This window comes from Dufourea novaeangliae, unplaced genomic scaffold, assembly GCF_001272555.1.
Source record: "Dufourea novaeangliae isolate 0120121106 unplaced genomic scaffold, ASM127255v1 scaffold48, whole genome shotgun sequence".
NCBI classification, from domain to species: Eukaryota; Metazoa; Arthropoda; class Insecta; order Hymenoptera; family Halictidae; genus Dufourea; species Dufourea novaeangliae.
Window position 1 is genome coordinate 1,650,738 of NW_015373938.1, and position 22,360 is coordinate 1,673,097.

The 22,360-nt window shown below is 33.4% G+C and overlaps 2 protein-coding genes across 2 annotated transcripts; one reads left to right on the forward strand and one right to left on the reverse strand.

The window, feature by feature from the left end:
- Positions 1 to 1,148: 1,148 nt before the first annotated feature.
- LOC107185545 (tuberin) lies at positions 1,149 to 13,109 on the reverse strand. The gene is made up of 29 exons (XM_015573245.1): positions 12,887 to 13,109; positions 12,516 to 12,652; positions 12,227 to 12,420; positions 11,850 to 12,053; positions 11,597 to 11,771; positions 11,295 to 11,495; positions 10,853 to 10,994; positions 10,628 to 10,776; positions 10,385 to 10,557; positions 10,150 to 10,318; positions 9,850 to 10,071; positions 9,520 to 9,778; positions 9,061 to 9,179; positions 8,804 to 8,968; positions 8,542 to 8,707; positions 8,275 to 8,471; positions 8,068 to 8,184; positions 7,807 to 7,988; positions 7,287 to 7,500; positions 6,365 to 6,796; positions 5,710 to 5,896; positions 5,437 to 5,635; positions 4,180 to 4,363; positions 3,928 to 4,110; positions 3,352 to 3,527; positions 2,368 to 2,716; positions 1,781 to 1,921; positions 1,525 to 1,695; positions 1,149 to 1,415 (listed from the first exon to the last, which is right to left on the reverse strand). Exons 1-29 carry the CDS (start codon positions 12,963 to 12,965, stop codon positions 1,206 to 1,208), a joined length of 5,496 nt encoding a protein of 1,831 aa, XP_015428731.1. The 5' UTR covers positions 12,966 to 13,109; the 3' UTR covers positions 1,149 to 1,205.
- Positions 13,110 to 13,937: 828 nt separating this feature from the next.
- Positions 13,938 to 18,826, forward strand: LOC107185599 (calcium channel flower). The gene is made up of 5 exons (XM_015573319.1): positions 13,938 to 13,981; positions 14,067 to 14,187; positions 15,590 to 15,797; positions 16,167 to 16,274; positions 18,622 to 18,826. The coding sequence occupies exons 1-5, from the start codon at positions 13,979 to 13,981 to the stop codon at positions 18,746 to 18,748; spliced, it is 567 nt and encodes a 188-aa protein (XP_015428805.1). The 5' UTR covers positions 13,938 to 13,978; the 3' UTR covers positions 18,749 to 18,826.
- Positions 18,827 to 22,360: the final 3,534 nt, after the last annotated feature.

Below are 22,360 nucleotides of genomic sequence, written 5' to 3' on the forward strand. Positions count from 1 at the left end.
CCACCTGACCATACAGTATATAGGGTGTCCCAAAATAGCTTCGACTTCCGGAAATGAGGGATTCTTGGGATGATTCGAAACAACTTTTTCTTTAGTAAAAATGTTATCCTAGGCTTTGTTAAGGAGATATTAAAGAAAAACCCCGACCAATCAAAGCGCGGTTGCCGGTCCAGTTCTCGCGGTAGCGTTGGTAGCGCCGTCAAACTCGCGCTCTGATTGGTCGGAATTTTTCGTTAATATCTTGTTAACAAAGCCTAGGATAACATTTTTGTTAAGGAAAAAGTTATTTCGAATTATCCCAGAAATCCTCATTTCTGGGAGTCGAAGCTATTTTGAGATACCCTGATATCTACTTTACCTTGCTTTACTCTTTGTTGCGATCATAGACATATATAATAGACTGCGCGGTCCTATGGTAGGGATGAAATCGGCACTAGAAAAAGAGGACAGTAGCTGGAGTAACTTTCCTCTCTTTCTAATAGGGCTGTTAGTAGGGGATTCTCGTACGGCTGTAGTGGAGGTATTACATGCGTATATATGTACCCTACGAGCAAACTCGGCTTCCATTAGGTGAAAAAGTGGCGTAGGGAAAGAGCTTCCTACCATATTTTAGTAGTTGAAATAAATTTATCAAGTGGTAGGAGGCCCTTCTCTACGTCCCCTTTGTCCCTAGTACAAGCCGAATTTGCTCATGGGTGTACAGTGCAGTATCCCTTCCCCTCATTGCCCGCCACTCGTTTTCTCCCCTCCCTTTGCGATGTGTGAGCAAGAAATAGCTACTTCAGCGCTACTTCTGTATTTCAGTCTCGACTTCAGCTCTACGGTAAGATCGTGCAGTCTATTACGGTAAGTATATCTATGAATACAAGCTTCCAAAAATCATTTCAAAATTATAAATCATTCTTTTCATTTATTTCAGACTGCTTTTTTTAATTACTTTAAAGATGAAATACAATATTAAAATAATAATACATAACACAATGTATTATTTATCACATTAAACTTGAATACTATTTAAACTAGTAGATCCTTAGAATTGCATCCGACATTCAACATAAAAAATATTTGTCCCTGTAAAATAATTATATTCATCAGAATTCACGCACTGTGCTCAATTATTGCATAAAAAAGAAACTTACGTACGTTTATGCAAGTACGAATTACATTAATAACGACATTTATGTAATCTGTTTATTAGAATCAAGTCATGTTGTATACTCAGTAAAATCATCCATATAAATGCGTTTATTCGATCTCGGCGATAAATCGTCGGTTGTTCCATCCGGATTATTGTTTATCGTTTCTTGTAACACGCGATTTCGGAGCCGCTTTATACGTCGCAAACGCTCCAGCCAATTAGAGGCATATGGATTATGACTATTCTGTTCTAAAGATGGCGAAACCATTGAAGCAAGCTATAAAAAGTTAAAACAAAATCAATGTGTACTTTGAAAATATGTTATTAAATCATTACAAAAGTCTTGAGATGTTTTTAATATTTTTCACTAATTAATGGAAACTTACATTCGCATGGAGTGCAAGCTGGCGAGATAAAATTGCTAAATTTTGATCAGAAATTATTTTTGGTTCACTGTGTCGAATGTGTTTTGCTAATTCTTCTTTCACTTGAACTGTAACTTGATTAGTGCCATGATCCAAGGGCTGAATCACAACACACGCATAATTAAATTGTCCCTAAGAAATAGAATCAGAGTTAAGGCAACGTTTACTTACAGTTATACCATATTCGTGGGATCATAATATTATTAAAACCATGTACCTTTACAGTTTGTATATTATATGGCTCTCCGGATTCATTATATACTACAGTAACATAATTATTTCCAATATGTAGCTTTTTGGAGGTACACTTTGGGTCACTCGTTTTGGTTGGCATTAAAGTAGCCACGTGAAACGCTACCTAAAACCGTTTTATTAGTTTGTCTTCAGATATTTCAACTAATCTTCAGAGCAATATAAATAATTTTTTTCTATTTAACAAAAACTTAGTCGTAGACAATTAAAACAAATCTTACTGGTTTTTACATTAAGTATCTAAAAATGTCAAAAGTTGTATATTTAACTCTTGTCGAATGATACATGGGTCTCTTTAAATTCAACTAAGATACAAGTTTCTCACTTTACAATATCAGGCATCATCTTATTCATAAAACTATGTTAGGCATAAAAAGAAACTACGACAATATTAGTCATCTTATTAACAGAAACTGAATTTGAAATATTTATCTAAATGAAACTGCGAAGAGCTGGATTATAAGCAATATTTGTCATGGGCTATAATTTCGTGAATAAACTTGTAACAGTTAGGTGATCCATCGCATATAAACTTTAATAACTCATTCATACCTGTGTAACGTCATCCTGCCAGATGTATGCGAAGTTTCCATTTTCACCATTCCGATCTAAGCCTCCTAGAAACACACTTTCATCGAGGTCTTTCAATCGGACCAATGTTCCTAATCGTTGTAAAAATTCTGTATATCGCAGAGACCCATGCTGATTAGCCAAAATCTCGGTCTCGTTAGAAGCTTGCCCTGGACCGACATAAAGGACACCAATCTTGTGGGTTTCATATGGTTGTATCCTATCTAAATTCGTTACTGCCCTCTGCACAGCTGTCGTTTGTGGAACTAACAATGGTTTTTCCGAGGGTGAGCCAAAATGCGCCGTATGATAGAGTTGTAAAAACACGAAACTGTAATGCAAGCATTTAAACGTAAATTTAACACAGTGAAAGGAGAAGAATTTATAAACATCGACAATCGTCCTTCGATTTACACAGAGAGACACGTTCTAAGTAGTTTTTTTTTTTTAAACAAATTCGCTTGTCGTCACGTTTTCACAGGTGATACTACAATTCTGGATCGTCCTCAAAATTGTTTCTAACCTTAAAATTGAAGGGTTCATATTTTTTTCATTTTAAAGCGTCAAAATTGTTAAAGAGAACCATGTATCGCGATCCAACTGTTCCCATGGAAAATTTCCACCGATCCAGATGTGTAGAATCACCTGAAAACCGTGACCCAAAATTTTATTATTACAAAACATGATTACAACGTAAGTGAAGAAAGATTAAATAAAAATACACGATAACATTTGATTACCTGTACAGAATTCAACCAAAATAAGGTGAAAATAAGGTAAGAAATACAATCACATACGAAACCATTTGTCAATGATGTACAATAATTTGTATATGTACAAATAAAGCAAATGTGACTTTTTGATTGTATAAAACTGAAACCACGTAAATCGAGTGATTATTGACCGTGTATGAGAACTACCGCGTAAATCGAGGGACAGAGGTGTTCATACAAAAATGTAACGCACCTAGGATTGATACCAGCCTTGGGAGGATCTTTTACTCGTGGCGAATTTCCTCTGCGGATGTTATCCCATTCTGCCCGAGATTTTTTTACAGGACTCATCACAGAAATAGTATGACCCCTGTCACGGAACGGTAATGGTAATGGGGGTAACATGGACGGGTCTGGTCGTTCATCTTTCTGTTAAAAAATAATATATTTATACAAATTTCAGCTGAAAAAAAATATAAAAGTACAAACGGCGAAAATAATGTAACGTAGTCGTAAAGTAGATCCTTGACAAGCGCGTCCTATTATTTTTGCAGGACAGAGGGCTGTAAACATTATTCGATTTTAGCCCCTCAAAAAGATAATACTAGTAATTCTATACTGACTGTAATTAAATTTGCCAAGAAAAAAACCGGAACAGAATTTGGATAGCTCGTATAACTCTGAATAAGGTCCAAAAACCCTTCACAACCCCACAATTCTATCAAATGTTTTCATCGAAACATAAATACGTTGTTTCCTGAACAATTTTACGACCACACTATATCTTTTCTACCAAGTGTATATCACTTGCGATTATACGATACAATACTTTGTCCCCAAGGTGATTTCGTCCAATAGGCGGTTTATTTTCTGATCCTAATGCTGTCTGTTTTTGGCCAGACTCAAGATTAGATAACCGAGGATAAATTTGCGTGGGTGATTGTGGGGGCTTTGTGGTGGATGATTGTATTTGTGCCGTACGCGCTTGTACTCCTAAAAAGTTTCCCTGTACCTACAAAACGGCACATGAATTCATAATTCTTCGGTGAAGTATTTTATCAACTTTACTTAAACACGGTACCTGCAGAGTAGTCGGTGATGGCGGAACAGTATTGCTTGTTGTCGTAATGACTTGAGTCACTTGAGTCGCTCCTGGGTAAGAATGTTGCGACCTCAATGCAGAAGGATGATCCGTAGAGTTCTCACAAGATGGTGGTGTTGTACCCATGCCAAATATTTCTTCTGGTATAGCTTCGCAACTGACCCTGAAATTTGAATAACGTACACCCACGAGCAAACTCGGCTTCCACTAGGGGAAAAAGTAACGTAGGGATAATTCAAATACCGAAATAAATGTTAAATTGAATGTTAATTTCACATAAATTTCAATAATTCCCGAGACCAAGTGATAGAAGGCTCTTCTCCTGCACTGCTTTTTCCCTTAGCGGAAGCCAAGTTTGCTCGCGAGGGTACCATTATAAATACATAAATGTATCTAAAACAAAAAACAGACAAGAAAAAACTGTTTCGCATGTTACCAATTAATTAACCCTCATACACTCCTCGGGTAAAAATTCACCCATTTTCTATTTCTAAATGCTGTAATATGCTTGATTTCTTTCTAAGTATGTTATAACTTGATGTATTTGTCTAAAATATAGAGTTGTATGTAAAACACAAATAGTTAACATTTTATTTATAACAAGAATGTTGTAAAAAAGAAAGTAACGGAAAAATTCCTTGGGTGATATTTCACCCAAATACTGTTCACTTATAAAATACATTAACTACTCTGGTGAAAATAAGTTATTACATAGTGCTTTTTATGCACATGTTTTTATTTTGTATGAATAAACCAAGAACCAAAGAATGACCAAAAGCTAAAAAGAAAAGAATTACAGGCTCTGGATGCCAGTTATGCGTAGGAAAAGATAGAGAAGCGTATGGCAACTTGCGAACTGTGTAAAAAATATATATGTGGCGAACATAAAAATGCTATTTATATATGTAATAATTGTAAAATGTGAGGAATAAGTTAACAAATGTAACCAACTTCTTATGATATACAGTAATAATAGGTTAATAATAACATTAATTGGAATATAGAGAAAAAATGGGTGAAATATCACCGAGTTTTCACCGGGTCTTTTATGTTACTATTTCTGAGGTGCGTATAAGGGTTAAAGGAGAAATAGGGTATGACTGATTTCGTCTTTCTTTAGGTTAACATTTCTGCCCTGAGGAGAGACAATAATTCAGGTAATCCCACACTTTCAGCCTTGTAAAATATGCGTAAGCAAATATAGAAAATTTTGTCAGATTTTCAAAGTAACGATACCTCATATCCTTCGCATAAGTATTTTTCGCGCGGTTTTTCTGTTCGGTATCAAGTTTAACTTCCAAATCTCCAGATGACAGTTCCCTGTCTATTTGTTGTAAGTTTAGCTTATCCTTATTTAAGAATGGATTTTTCCAATTGGCACTCATTTCGGGACTAGAATTTGATCTGCGTACTGGATTCCGCGAACGGCGTAAATCTATCGACAGTTTAAATTGCTTAATACCGAAAAATGTTTCATTGATTTATGGCGGAAAATCTGTCTGAACGTACCATCGTCGCCGTCCTCTAAACTTTCTAAACTGTCACGGGAACTTTGCCTGGAAGGATTCGGTCGAGCCGGTGAACCCGGTATCGCAATTGGACCCGACGATACAGAAGACGATGTTACAGATTTCACCACGCTATTGCATTCAGTTTGTGCTTGATCTGAATTTTTATCCGTAGTATCCTGCAAAATCTTACATAATATATTACAGTGTTATCAAGTCGCCGACACATGAAATGCCACGGTATATTTGGTTACACATTTATAAATGCGAATCATTAACAGCAATCGCCATTTCTAAGTTAAGTTACGGCCCATTTTGTACCCTCGCGTACAAACTCGGCTTCCACTAGGGGAAAAAGTGGCGTGGAAGAAAAGTCTCCCAGCACTTATTAAATTTATTACAGAAATAAATGTTAAACCCAATATTAATTTGGCATAAATTTCAGTAACTTCCAAAACTAAATGGAGGCTTTTCGCTAACCTCACATTTACCCTAGCAGAAGCCGAGTTTGCTCGTCGGTGTACTTTTTACAGGGCACTATCGATTTCAACAATGACACTATTCAAGCACTGTTTCGAATAAATGACTGTTAAAAATTCGATAGAAGTTCAATAAAGTACCAAGTACACATTATTAATTGCGAATTTTCGGACTACCTCTCCTTCGTCTCCAGAATATTCCGACGTAGATTCTTGTTGTTTTTGCAACAAATCCTGGTTCGGTCTGTACAGCGCCATTATGTCGTACACGGGAAAGTCTACATGCGTTTCGAATTGCATCGAATTCTGGATTCTCATTATCCAAGACATGTCACCCGTAGGTCTGCGTACATATATTTCAGCCCAGCCTTGACACCAGCAAGCACAAAGCACATGTTCTTCTTGTTTCTCGCTGTTGAGTATTTGTTCTAATTTCGATGTTTCGACTTGTTCTTTGTCCGTCTTCTCCGCCGAGTAATCTCTTTTTGCCGCTTCTAAATCGTCCGACGCTTTCTTCAATTCCTCAGTTGGAGAATTTGCAGCTGTGTTTCCAGTAGAGCTTCCATGTCCTCCGGAAGACTGCCTGGACAATTTGTCTTCTTTCGATGTCTACGTTCATTTTTGTTCGTTGTAGAAAGATTGTACAAATCGATATACAGGGTGGGCCGGAAATCGTAGTACAACCAGGCAGGGGGTGATTCTACGTTAAAAAAGAAGAAAATATTTTGGTATAACATTTTCTCATCCGGGACTTCGTTTTCGAGAAAATCGACTTTAAAATTTGTTCAACATGTAAACGATTTAGTACAATTTGCTTGTCGTGTATTAGTAGTAAAAAAGAATACAAAATGAGTAATCAGTAGAAACACTTTGTATTGTTTTATCCACACAATCATCAATGTTTGTAAACACAGCAAATTGTACTAAATCGTTTACAAGTTGAACAAACTTTAATGTCGATTTTCTCGAAAACGGAGTCCCGGATGAGAAAATGTTATACCAAAATATTTTCTTCTTTTTTAACGTAGAATCGCCCCCTGCCCGGTTGTACTACGATTTCCGGCCCACCCTGTATAAATGCAACTAATAGTAGTAGTACCTCTGTACTTGACGCCCTTCGTAAATTCAGTTGAGACGTTCTTGCATGTTCAGGCGATTGAGGACCAGGTTTACAAGCAACCCAACAATTATCACAAAGTCCTCCGCGCATTGCCTTATTGCTGCAACCGCTTGTCGTTACAGTGATCAGTTTGTTTCCAAGTAACCACGTCATTGATTGGCCTTCTTTAAGAAGAAAGTCAGCGGTTGAAAGTCTATGCAATATAAAAAGTAAACAAAAGTGAATACAATGTGGAGAAGTTCTTTAGACTAGGTGAAACAGAAAGCTACCTTGCTCTACATAACCTATAACATACTATTATATATATGTACATAGAGTACAGAAGCTCAAAGATTAGTATTAATAAACCGCCTAAACATGCTATACTCTAAATAAATCCTGAATATTAATGTCATTCCTGGTACATCATGACATTTTATAACTGAATATAATTCACAAGTATTACCATTTATGTAAAACATAACGAATAATCCTTTAATTTTTAATTTTTCAAGTGTACCTTTTAGGCCGTGCTGAATATGTTGAAAATGTATATCGAGCCATCAAATCGATACAAGTTTCAGTAAGTTCCACATGAAAGGTCATTAAAGCTTCGTCAATTGGAGGTTTCAGATCGGATAATTTACTATCACCTATCATACGATTAGACATCATTGGTCTTTCCCTTCGACCTCTACTGCCCTATAAATAAAAACAAAATAGTAACAAAATGCTTTAAAAAGATAACAAATACAGTACAATCGTGCTAACGCATTTACACCTGTTCTGTTAAACTTGAGCTACGTTTCCTACTCGACGAGTCTTCGTTCAAGAAGTTAAAATCTGACTTCATCAGATGCCCTTCTTCGAAAGGGATTATTACATTCGCCTTCAAGCCCTGTGTAACAAAGTAAACGTGTAACGTGTCGATCGTAGCATATTACAAATAAGATATTAATTCCGATAAATGGATCTATAATATATGTACCGTAGTGATAAACCGAACAAAGTCTCTTCGAAATGGTAATCGACATTTTAAAAACCATACAGCAATTACATGATGCGCCAAGGATACTGTGTAGTGGTCATATTTGAATGGATTTGTATACGGTAATAGAATAGCAAAAACCGACATGTATTGATCTCCAATGAAACTCGCGAAAACTTTTGGAAGCCTACTAAGAGCTGGAAAAAAGAAAAGAAATAATTAAATATTATAAATTTGTCTAAATAGACAACAGAGTTATATACTCACTGGATAAAAATTCTAAAATTGGTATAGCAATGTGTACTGTTGCTGAAATTTTCGACAAATTCAGGAGTACTTCCGATAGAAGTTTGTTCATCGCATCACGCATTTCTAATATACAAGTTGTGAGACTAGTAACACACTGACTCGCGCATTTCGCAGTTAAACCAACCTAAAGAGTGATAAAATTGTAGAAATAGTATGCTTAATATTGTCATTCGATAAAAATATTACTTGAATAATTTGGAAAAGTAGCTTTTGTTTTTACCTCTAAACATTTGATCAAACGTTGCTGCAAATTAGGTTCCAGATGCGCATGATACGAAGCTAGCGACGCTAATACTGGAAAAATGTGAACTCGAAACTCCGATTGAGTGAATTTAGGAGGAACATTGTATAAAGATTCTGGAAGTCGTAAGTTCTTATCGCTGACCTATTGTTAAATAAATATTAATGAATGTATTTAAACAAAAAAGAAGAAAAAAAAAACAAACAAAATACAAAGTAATACGCATTATGACACACCATCGAACAAAGTGCCGCAGCGAAACAGTCAATATCATTCGTGTGTCGTGACAGTACCAAGGCTCTATTTTGCATTACTTGAGGCAACTCTTTTAAAACAAGTTGTAAGACCTTCCAATCTACAAATATATAAAATCTTTGTTGTAACTGTTATTCACTTCCCTATAATGTTTCTAATAGAAATGAAGGCTTCGGAGGACAAAGATGTTACGTAACATTTTTCTGAAAACTGACTTTTCTTAGCGAATGAAGATGGTACGTGGTGTTCTTTCACCGTAGACCGCAATTCATTTTGTGTTCTACAACAGAATAATGAAACACAAAGAGGACGAAGAACGTATGTTAGAAAGACAAACACAGAACGAATAACTTTTGAACTCAGCGTACTACAGACTTAATATTTCTAACATAATACCTTCATCCTCCGAACCCTTTAAAATATGAACAGAAATGGTAAACCTTTCTCTGATTTGATGCAGGAAATAACAGCTTTACATGCATGTGCCAACGACATGTGAGTGATCTGACAGGATAAATGTGATGGAGCTGGACTTGCTGGCGGAGGACTATTTCCACCACCTCCACTGTTCATTCGTTCAGTCGCGGCATGTTCCAAAACTAAATACGGACTGAACCGTGTCATCGATGCATTCTGTGTATCCGGGAATCCAAGATGATATAGCGTGTTGGCTCTGATTTTCAAGAAACACTCGAAAATCTGTACAGGATAGAATGTATGTGAAACTTATTCAAAGAAACTGGAAAATTTAACATTAAAAAATGTATTACCAGATACCGAATAGTCGAAACATCGTGGAAGACAGTTGGATCTTTATAATGCTGTTCGAGATGGTACACTAAAACCTTGTAAGCACGAATTGCATGGCTCGATGGTAAAGTATAAATTTTTAATGTTAATATCTTGATTACACCGACAACTGCAGTTTTCACATCTTTGATGTCGGTATCTTTTGTGATTGGAATGTCCGAACAGAACGGCTTGTTAATCAGCTGAAAGAGACACTGACTGTTCAATTTGCATTACAAACATTACCATTCAATATTATGATTCGTTGTAATAATATTTACCTTCTCTAATACATCCAAAAGTTCCAGACATCGTTTCGTATCGCACTCAAGACAAAGATCGACGAGCAGATGTGCAACACCATTACGAATTGTAATATCTGAATCTGCATCCACATGTTGAAAGTATGGCACGACTATTCTTTCAATCAATTCATCTTCGTATCTAGACCTATTTAAAAGGAATACAGTTGAAAGCCATCGATATTATACTTGAAACTCGTAATTTGATAGTTACCTATTAACCTCAATAACATTTGTCAATACTTCGAGAACTTTCATTCTGACATTAGTACGTGTTTCCAATTTGTAATAATGTTCCATTAAGTTGGCTAATTTCGACTGCCACTGGTAATGAGTAGGCCCTATAGTACGTGCTCTATATTCAATTAATTTCAAAACAGATACTTCCTAAAAGGAGACATTCAATCTTATAGTTTTGTTACTACAATCAATGCGATTTCGTAGATATGATAATTACAGGTCGCTTATCTCTGCAGCGTTCAACGAGATCGTAAAACCGTTGGACACAACCGTTATAATGGTTATTATCCAATAAATTCTCAATGCTATTTATAGTTTCGTGTAAACTCACTGAAACTTGCCTGGTTGCAGGCTGATTACTGGTTTCTATTTAAAAGAAATAAAAGGGGGGAAATATTATATGCTTAAGTTAAAAAAATGAATTTAGGACTTTGCGTTTTACCTGTATGAGAAATAACTTCTTCAATAATATCAAGAATAATGCTCCACGTAGGATCCCATAACTCAGCACCATATTTAGTCACTAATCTTTGAATTGATAGTGTTACTTCGTACATAACAATTGGGTGATTGCATTTTAAAGCCTTGTCAGATAAGAAAAAAAAGAAATAAACAATACTTTACAGTGATAAGGTATTAACACGTTGACTTTCGATGTTTTGCCCACAAGTTCAACGAAAAATTTTCACTGTATGAAGTTTACGGTATTACACGAAATTATTAAATTGAATTGTGTACTCATGCTATGTATATTTTGTCAAGTTACCAATTTATGTTACTATATTAACAATACTGAAACAAACGGGTGTCGATCACCGGTCACCTCAACACCAGTCAACGTATTAAAAACGTACTAATAATATTAAATACACTTTGTTACCTACTTGATAAAACGAAGGTAAAACAGATGTTGGAGTGCATTCCAGTTTTGGAATTTTATGCGTACCCCAAAGACCCATATTTACATAGAACACTGCACCCCTGAGTAAACGTACATCTCGCTGAAAATTAGCATCTTGTAACAAACGACACATTGTATACAGTGCAGAATGACCCATATGCGTTCCTAATAGATTACGCATTATCTGAAAAATTTAGTTGTACATATATTTTATGTATTTCTAGTACAGCTTACGCAATTGTCTACAACAAAACATACTTCGTATTTGAATTTTTGTAATCATACCTTCCAACTTATTTGGCAATACGTTTCAACATTCACACTTCCGCATAAAGCTATAATAAAGGTTTGCAATGAGTCCGAGTGTAAGTTATTATAGCAAACAATTGCATCTAGAGCTTTTAAACACCCAGAAACTACTTCGGTGCTGTTGCTATAATAACACAGATGACAAATGTACCTAAAAGAACAAAAACTGTGAAGTACTTCATTTCATAGTAAATATTATAATTAGTGTGAGAAATTATTGTGTATTTACTGAACAAGTCCTGATATAATATCATCGTCGATATAAGCAGAATTGAATTTTATGACATTAACAAGAAGAGATAAAAATTCGGCACCTCTCTTCCCATCTCCTGCTGTTACAACAGGCATCCATTCTAATAAGAATGGTCCCATTCTATCTTCCAAATGTAATATATCTTTACCATTTTCTGTTAAACTTTGCAAGAGTTCCAATCTAGGACAGAAAAATATATACTTAACACAACTAAAACACAATTAACCCTCATATAGCAAATGCAGGGTCATTTTGACTCATCTGTAGCCATTGCGGTAGAAGCAGGAATTAATTTTCCTTCAATGACACCCTGATTAGTCAGAATTCTGACCTGAAGTATAATATCATAATACCTGAGTCCAATATCTTCGGGAATATTATGTTCTTTAACAACCATAAAGAATTTCACTCTCATAAGAGAAGATAATTTAGAATATTGGCCTTGAACAAGACATCGCAAGAAGTTCAATGTCACGTGTCTATGTTCACGAAGTACATCCTTTCCTAAAAGATCTTGTACCAAATACCATAATCGTTCGGCTGCTGTCTAAAGAAGTATACAGCAAAGATTTAATTGATACTATATTTAAATTACTCAGTTATAACGATTAACAAGTATATCAGCGAGAAGCGTTCACCTACATCTTCCCATTGCTGATTAAGGACTGCTTCACAAAGATCTTTGATTGCTTTTGTACGATGATGTACAGGACTTTCGGGGCTGATTTCTTTTTCAAGGTCAGTTGTTAATGCAAAATCCTCACGACTCTTATACGTTCCTATAAAGAAAGTTGTCTTGATAAAGCATGAAAGAACATAGATCTATATTCGTAGAAACTTAATAACTTGTGATTTTTCATCTGTTACTATTAATTATTAGTTTGACTACAGATTTCCGTACAAGAAGAAAAAATCATGATCATTGTAAACACAGTTTGTCATTCCAAATAAAAAATACACTGTGCGGTAATAAACAAGAACTGAATTAACAATTCGCTAAGAAGGTGATTTACCTTTATTAATGCGAAAAAATTGTTTCAATTTGTCGTGTAAGGTTTTGTTATCTTTATCTTTTGAACTCATTTTCGACATTTTATTTTAACGGCTAAAAGAAAACTCTACGGTGTAGCCAGAATGATTTGTGTCGGGCAGCGGTGGACATATCAAAAACAAATCCGTATTGAGGAACGTCAATGAAACGTATTACGTGAAGCGAACGTATACCGGAATACCAAATGATACCAAACACCAATCAGCTGTAATCAGTGACCATGAAAAACCACTATAGAAGATCATCGATACTATACGGTCATAGACCGTGTGGCGAGTTTGCATGACTATTGCTCATTTTTTTTAAGGTGTTGGGTCATGTTGGGTGTTGTGTGGCCTCTCAGGGACATTTGCGTCTATGGGAATTTAGGCGTGAGTTGGTGCTCGTGGAGCCCTAAACACTCTGCTTGTGAAATAGAGATGGCGTGAATTGCTACTTGTCGTTGAGACGGAAATTGGTGAAATTAATTACTCACTTTAATATAATTATAATTTAAGAATATGTATTTAACGTTTAATAAAATGAAATTAAATACAATTTTACTAGTTAATTTAATATAAGTTTATTCTATTTGGCTTCCGGAATACAATTGATAACATTTCTTTTTAGTTATTAAGGTAATACAACATTTCTTTGTTCCTCGAGTGAATCATGTTTATGCCATGAAAAGTTATTAATTACATATATGACTCTACACAACCGTAGTAACAGAATGCAAATATTCATAATATTTCAAATTACACGCTTTCCAAGCTTATGCTGTTTGCCGTTAGGCAGCTACTCTAGCTATTGCCCTCTCTCTCTCGTGTCGACTTCAGCCCTCCCATAAGACCGCGCAGTCTATTATATATAATATATGTCTATGACTTCAATCGTGGAGAATTCACGTGTGAACTAAAATCGTTGACAGAGGCGCCTCTGCCCACATAATTAAGAAACTCGCGGGGTCGATTTTCCGTACAACAGATCCTTAAGAGTGCTGTCAGTTCCAGTCAGTTCCGTTTGGTCCTGTCGGCTGTCAGCTGGTGAAGAAGAGGATCACGGAACGATCAAAATGGTAAATGTGTTTTAAATCTGTGAGATTGTGATTGCTCGGGCATAAGCCCACGTCTTTAACAACAATGATTCCCTTACTTTTTTAGTCGTTCTCTGAAAAAATAATGACGATCATGCAAAAACCAGGACAAGACCCTGCTTCCAAGGACGATGTATCTTGGTGGATGAAATACACTGCTCGAGGTCTCGGTACCGTAGGGAGTATAAGTACGTTTCCGAAAATAATATATGTCATATCGCGTTACGTATTTCACCATTATAGTGTCGACTTATCGTTGCATTTATCAAGTTTTATATAGCAAAAAGTGTATACACCAGTCGAAGCTTTTACGTGTGTAATATTCGGATACATTGTGTATGTACAGTGTTTTATTTCTTTGTTTTCAAGAAAGATATTAATATTTAGGTATTTCGAATTGTTTAGTGGTATTACATCTTTACACTATACGCTATTTACACTTCTGATTTTTCCAATAGATAGAAAAAGAAAGCATACAGGGTATGTGTTCTCAAATTGAACAAAATCTGTGTTGTAATATTCTGTCCAATCTGCTTTCATTGTACAGCAATAACTTTTGAAATTTAACATTACAAGCTAGAGAAAGTAACATACACAGATCGGCGAGACATTTCAATAGGTCATTGACCTAAACATTTTAGCTGTTTGGGAAAATGATACGAGTCTGTGCGCCTTATGATTTTCATAGATAATACATCTGCAACTGGAGCGTACGTAATAAAGGGTACCATTGAGTTCAGGTTTTTCACTGAGCAACAAGTTTTGTCCTTCAGGAGGAAATATGTCTGTGTTAAAATAAAACAGCTGATTATGAAAGAATCTCTTGGGTTATAGTGTATTTGTACGAGCTATGTTCTTTTCTGCAAACATTTAGAACTTGCCAAAGTTTACAAATAGCTAAGCTATAGAAGATATTTTCTTTTTTTCTCTTGAATACATTTGAAAAGTTGCACAACTTTAAAACATTATTAATGGAAAATGGAGACAGATCAGGCATGAGATTATAAGATACTTTCTTTTTCCATTTGGACTTCCTGTCATCTTTTAAAATATTTTAACATACTGGTTGACCCATACAAGTATCGCCATGAAATTTCAGGACTTGCCTTGAAATTTACAAAAAATTGTGTTAGACAAATGTTGAGCGATATTTAAGTATATGTGTAACTTTCATAAATCGGGGTGTCTTTGTCTGCACTTTGTTCTAAGGACATGTATGTTGCCTTTTGTTTGTTAAATCAAACTTGCATTTTTTAAATATTTTTTATTAGAATAAATCATGACAGATCCAATAATTAAATATGAAGAGTCAATAGAGGTCCAGAGACGATCGAACATTCAAAGGTACAAAGATACATCCAGGTAAAGAAATTATGATTTATGGAATTTACACACACTTAAATATCATTCAACTTTTGTATAACCTCCTTTTTTTTATAAATTTGAAGGAAAGTCCCAAAATTTAACAGTGACACGTTAGACACTCTGTGTAGTACTGATCCAAAAGTTCATGCATCTCTATTATAAGACTTTATTTTTATGTGTAGACTATGGATATTAAACGTAATAATTTTTATCAATTTGTTGCAGTTGCAATTTTTCTCGGAATATTGAATTGTGCATCGATACTCCTAGGTTCTATAGATTGCCTAATTAGCGGCATGTGGCAGATGGTGATTGGTTTTGTAGTTGTAATGATAGAAGCACCATGTTGCTGCCTATTTATTGATTTTGTACAAAACTTAAGCGATTGGGTGGAAAAGAAACCATACTGGAATAGAGCAGCAGCCTATTGTTTGTAAGTGTGTTTTTTAAACAGACATTCAAGTGCTCTACGCTATATGTTGTTTCCTTTCTTAACCCCTTGTCCTACGACTTTCTTGATGTCTACAGACTTCTGGAATACATTGTTCTCGATAGTTTATAGAATTCTGCACTTATTGCAACTGTATTTTTACTGTAAAAGTTAAATATTAATGCCAGTAACGTGGCATTTCACTTCGACTCAAAGAAAACCAAATAATTCTTAATATTCGGAAAATATTCTTCTTTATTGAAACGATTTTGAAATCATCAACACGAGTCTGACTCGATGTTATAGGGCAAGGGGTTAATGTAGTTTGTTCCATTTATAGATTAGATGTATAGCATTTCTTTGTTATTTTAGGATGCCTCTTCCATCAATCTTCCTTTGTATGACTCTGAGTAGCATATTTGGCGGTGGCCTAATATTTGCAACAGGTGTAATATATGGAATGATGTCGCTTGGTCGAAAGTAAGTTACAATTATTTCGTTTATAACTTTATAAGACACGGCTATCCATAAGGAAAGTATAAAGCAGTTTAATAATATACCTTCATAGGTATAAATGATTGGCACTGAAAAACACATTCTATCCTTTACATTAATTTTCAGTAATGTGTTACAGTGTGAATGAATCATGTGATGCGTTCTGCAATAATCTTTGCACATGTTGTTCGCTTCTAGGTGGAAGAGTAATTTTTTATGTATTTCATGTTTGTCTATATTTACGTGTGAATTCGTTGCTGTGGTTTCTGGGTACTTTTTATTACACATAGGTTGTTTTAAGTTTTAACAAACAAACATTGAAAGCATACAAGACAGCTAAAATGAGGAAAAACATACTTTTAGAAGAACTTTGAAGATACTTCGGTACACAGTTATTCAGTGTCACTGTAAGTCGTTTAAAAATCAAAGATGGAATGGAATAAAATTCAGAATTCCTAATAAAAAAAAAACAAGAAATTTCATTCAGTGATATAATAATTAATTTCATATATTCCCGAACAAAAGATTGTTCGATTGTCTTATATAATTAGAAAGTTATACACGTATTTTTTTCTTGATTTATTTGCTGCCACGTATTCTGTGCGTTTGTCTTTTAGAAGTTGAAACATCATCCCTAAAACTACTAACACAATTGACAATTGCTTCGTACCGAATTATTAAAATATTTATAGTGCGATTGAATGATTACATGGTTTCATTCTTGAATTTTCTTAACGTACATTCAATTATATACATTATTATTATTTGATAAATTTAATTCCTAATATTGTTACTAATACACTAATAACAACAGAGGAACCAGGCCCGAGCAAGCAGTAATGACCTACAACTCTTGTGGAGGATCCCGATGTCTGGAGGCCTTCATAAATCATCACATTCATTGCACCACTTCACTAACCAGGCAATAATATATAAAGTTTCAAATTTATTCTTATATTTTTATTTTTTTTAGATGTCATTTAAATCTGTACAATTTTTAGCAATATTATAATTTTCTTCTATTCTACAGATTTAGTAATACGAAATTCGTTGCCTCGCACATTACACTTATGCTATCATGTATGTGCTTTTGCTTTACAGTTCTCATTCTTTCATTTCATGAAATATCAACCATAAAATTTTACTATTTAACAATACGTGTTTAAATTATGCAAAGTAACACACATCAGCCAATTTCTCTGTGATTATTAAAACACTGTAACTAAGTGCATGAATGCTTGAGTTTAAAAAAATTACCGCATAAATTTACATCGTTATTCATTTCTGTAAAAACAGCTTTATTCATTTTTTAAATACATTATACGGCTTTGAAATGATCGTATAAGAGACGTGTGTGGACTTTATTCTTGTACATAAACGTTAAACACGTTTATATTATTCAAATTAATCATTTGCATGTTGTTGTTTATTCTTTTCTATATCTAGAAAAGAAATACAAGTTTGCGCATTCACAAATACTTAAACTGCAGCTTCATGACAGAAATTTGCCAACGTCATTATTAAAGCTTCCTAATTGCAATTAGTGATCTCCGTAGTTCTTAGATTCAAGCAAAAAAGTATAATTAAGTTTAATTTATACCTTAATACAATCAAATACTTTGCTTATTTTATTGTTAATCTCCAGATCGTTAGAAAAATAATTCCTTTAATAAAATATTTCATGCTACTAAATAATATTTTACATGAATGCTTAGTTTTTTTTGTAAGTTTATACTATATTGTGTATGAAAATAATATTGCATTTGCCTGCTAATGAATAATTAAAGGATTATTTTTTTTAAATTATCTATCAATTATGATTAACGTTAATTTAAAACAAATTTAAAACAATATAATATTCTATGAACCTCCAATTTATTTGCAATTACATGTTTACACTATTATTGATTAGTAGTAATATATATACATGTTATGTGTTTTCAAAGATATATTCTCCAAATTTTACGTATGTTTCAAAATACACCCATACCTCGCTTTACGGCCTAGATACGTTCCGGAAAAGTTGGCCGTAAAGCGAAAAGCCGTATAACGAATCAACTATTTTGATACAAACCCATACAAATTCAATTGAATCTGTTCCAATTTTTTATAAAATAATATAGTTTTTAGTTCATAAAGCATTTTATAAACAGAAGGTCGCTAACAGTACAGCATTTCTTTGGCCGTATAACGAAACATTGTGGGCTGTAAATCGAAAAAGTGCCATAATTAAAAAAGGCCGTTATAGCGAAATGCCGTATAAAAAGCGGCCGTATGGCGAGGTATAGGTATATTAAATATTAGTTGAATTTTAATTGCACATTATTTTCAGGGCATCTTTCCATGAAATGAGAACATCAGCGACGACCGTTGAGGTTCCTTCATCGAGTATGCAGGTCAATCTTGTTGAAAGTGCTCAACCAATGGGTTTTTCCGATAAATCAGATAGTAATGTTTGAATTTTACGAACTAATTGGCGAAACATTTGTTTGTACGAATGGTGATGAATACTAACTTGGTCGAGCAATGAACAGCCAAGCCCATGGACATTCATTTATCGTAATAGAACACTTATTTATTGTAACTAATACTGTAAGAATTTTGTTGCGTTCAATTGGTAATGGTTATCATTGATCGTCTAAATCATTTGTATTACTCGTGTTAATGTTTAAATGAATCATTAATCGCATTATATTTTTAAATTATGTTCTATCATGCGTAGTGTTCAATGTAGTTTCAGTTATAAACTTTGGTGTTAGTATTTGTACTGTACTAAATATAAATTAATCTTTTCTTTTTTTTTCGCTAATATATTGGATGTATTTAAAATTTTAATGAAGCCAGATTTCAATCTCTTGGTCACAGTAATGCCAAAGTTAAAGACTGCTATATAAACCAGAATTCTAAAATCGTATTCATGGGCTTGGTCTCCACGTGGTCCTACTACTTTTAACGAGTGTCATACAGTATGATCTAAGAACGAAATTCGCGACGAATAAAATTAATTATCGTACACTGGCTGATTTTGGACGAAACTAACATTTCCAAAGTCGAAGCATTTCAAGACTTTTAAGCAGACTACTCGTGGGTCGCAATGATGGACGAGTCATAACTTACTGTTAGTTTTATAATTATTTTCTTATACATTCTTTAATATTCTTCTCTCTGCCAAACGAATATACATGTCTGTTCCTACATGTGTTTGACCTCATCTGTAATTATTTCATAAAACATGTAAATTTCTGTTACGCGTGCTTTTGTACAACTGTTTTTTTTTAGAATCTAGACTTCCAAACCGAATTTGTTATAGTCGATATTTCATTTTCGTGGCCAAATGTAGTTTTAAAATTTCTAAACATAATTAACTACTGTTCGTGTGATACGGCAAAGAGAAGGAGTAATTATTTACGCTGGTACATTTTATTGTGTGTGATCCAGTTTTTATTATAAAGTGTGAATACATTATGTTTAGGCCTTTCAAATATTTAGGTTACATGCTGTTTTACTCGCGACGTTTTTGTCCGATACTATATACACCAACAAACCCTTGCTCACTGTCATAGAGATATTTTAATTCTTTCCCCTCATCGTAAAATTATCATGTATCTTTTATGAAATAAGCATTTATTTCCTATTCTGAACTATCAAACTATTTGATCATTACCTACATTCCTATTTCTAGGTAATTTATTTATTAAGAATGCAAGTCTATATAGAGGCGTTCAACAATGAACTGAGTCTTAAGTCCCTTGATATTAATTTTTCTATCGAGTCTGCCAAATGAATTTAATTTAAACTCCATTTTTAGAGGCATAAAAATCATTGTACTGTTGTTAGCTTGTAATATAAAACTAATGTTTATTGTGATTAGAATATTTCATTGTGATTATTTATAACTAAGACTTTAGTATCTTGTGTTACTGTACGATAAAAAGTGGTATACGTATATTATATATACAAAACAATAATTAAATGTGCATAATAAGAAGAGAAAGTGTGCAGTGCAACATGCTTGTATATGCATTCCATGTATGAACAGTGTGCACTCGAAATTTCTGGCTTCCATATTTTATTTCCGATTTCTTTAAAGATTACAAGAAATTTATTTAAAAAACGGTATATTTTGGCGAAAGTAAAGAAGTAATATGTTACCTATCTCGATGTAATAATTGTCTGTCATACGCATTACTTGTATATGTGACGTTTTGGTGATAAAATTAATTGTATAGTGTACGGTATAAATCAATGATTAAGCTGGAAACAGAAATTGAGCGTTTTCATGATCTCATTTTATTTAAACGTCTGATATTATGAAGAACCTGCATATCTTATTAAAAACAAAACATATTTGTGCAAATCCGCAAAGAACACATACAAAACATTTAGAATAACTTCCGAAAGAGAAAATGTATAGAATATATGATAAAACACATACGCGGCACGTTATTGATATTATAAGTAGAAACGAACAAGAGTATTGTGATTATATTTTCCTGTCATGAAAAGAATGTGTTCAAAAATAATGATTTATAATCTCACATGTACTCTTGACCAAGTATTATCGGGTAAGAATCATACTCTGTAATCAGAGTATGTAGATAGTTTACCATAGATTAGTGAATTATGTATAAATTTTAAAGAAGCAAATAGTTTCTGTGAACTGTACTGAAACACAGTATGTAGATATTAAGTTTCCATTGCATAAAATACCAGTCGAATATATATATATATATATATATATTCGACTGGTATTTTATACATATCATTCATGTAATGCTTACTACTCTATTGTGATTATCAGTCAGCTTCGAATATTCGTATCGGAATAGGTTTATGTAAAAACGTCTAGAACGAATGGCTGGAGAATGTTCTATTCTTTGAATAGGAATTTATAAAAGGAAAATTTGAGACACAAGTTGTTATGTATGCGGTACATTTAGCAATTGAAATAACAAGTTGATGGGCTTGATTATTCGTTACATATATGTATAGTGAAAATGTCAATAAACAAGTCAAATTACTGAAATTGCACGAAGGATTATTTAATAGTATTTGTTCGGATAAGGTTTTGATAAGCGCACATTATGGATTCAATTTATACTTTCTCCAATGTGATATATACATATATTTAATTCTGTTCGAAGTTTCAACTTCATATTGAAGTTTTCCTTATTTTTAATGATTGTTATGTGTTAAAGAAACGTTTTGTTTCTAAGGTGAACGCTTTTTAAAGAAAGATATTTAATAAAAGTCCTTGTAAAGGAAGATACATATGTATATATAAGAATAAGATATATTATCTTGTAAATATAATCACTAGATCGCTGATGTGTATGTAAACTAACATCTTTGTGGACTGATTTCACGAAATGTTATTACAAAAATACAAAACTATTGTTTCGTTTAGAATAGGGGATTTTTGATATCACAAACAGTAGATTTCTTAAAAATTAAACTAACAGAATCCAGCGACAAACGAACTGTATTAAAAAAGAAAATATTACAAATCGATGTTATTTAAAATATCTGCCTTCGAAACGTCAAATTAATATTCAATTTGAAAATAAAATGAACAAGCATTTTATCACTTGAATTCATTGGTTATTTTAATAACTTCAAGGAAAGGTGATTCAAGAATTCCTTAAATAGTAGATTTAATATTTTAGTGCATGAATTTATTGCATCTTTATTTAAAAAAACAAACAAACAAACAAGCATATGTAATAACAGATTGTTGAATAAAATATTTCAGAAAATAATTTATACAATACTTGCATAAAAGGTACGTTTAAGTACATCTAAACATATACAATTACATAAGAAATAACAATGATGGTATTATAATATTTAATGAACTTAAAAAATTGGAATTACTGGTGTACATATTCTTCATTTTTTATTGTACCCTTATTGATAATAATACTAATGTTTGATGCTAGTTGATTTTCTTAAAAGAAGGAAATAGAAGAATTAGTAAATAGAATTTTTTCTCTTAATAATAAGAATCTATGAATAAATCTATCGGGGTATCTAGTTTCTTAAAAATATATTAAGTACATATTAATCTTACA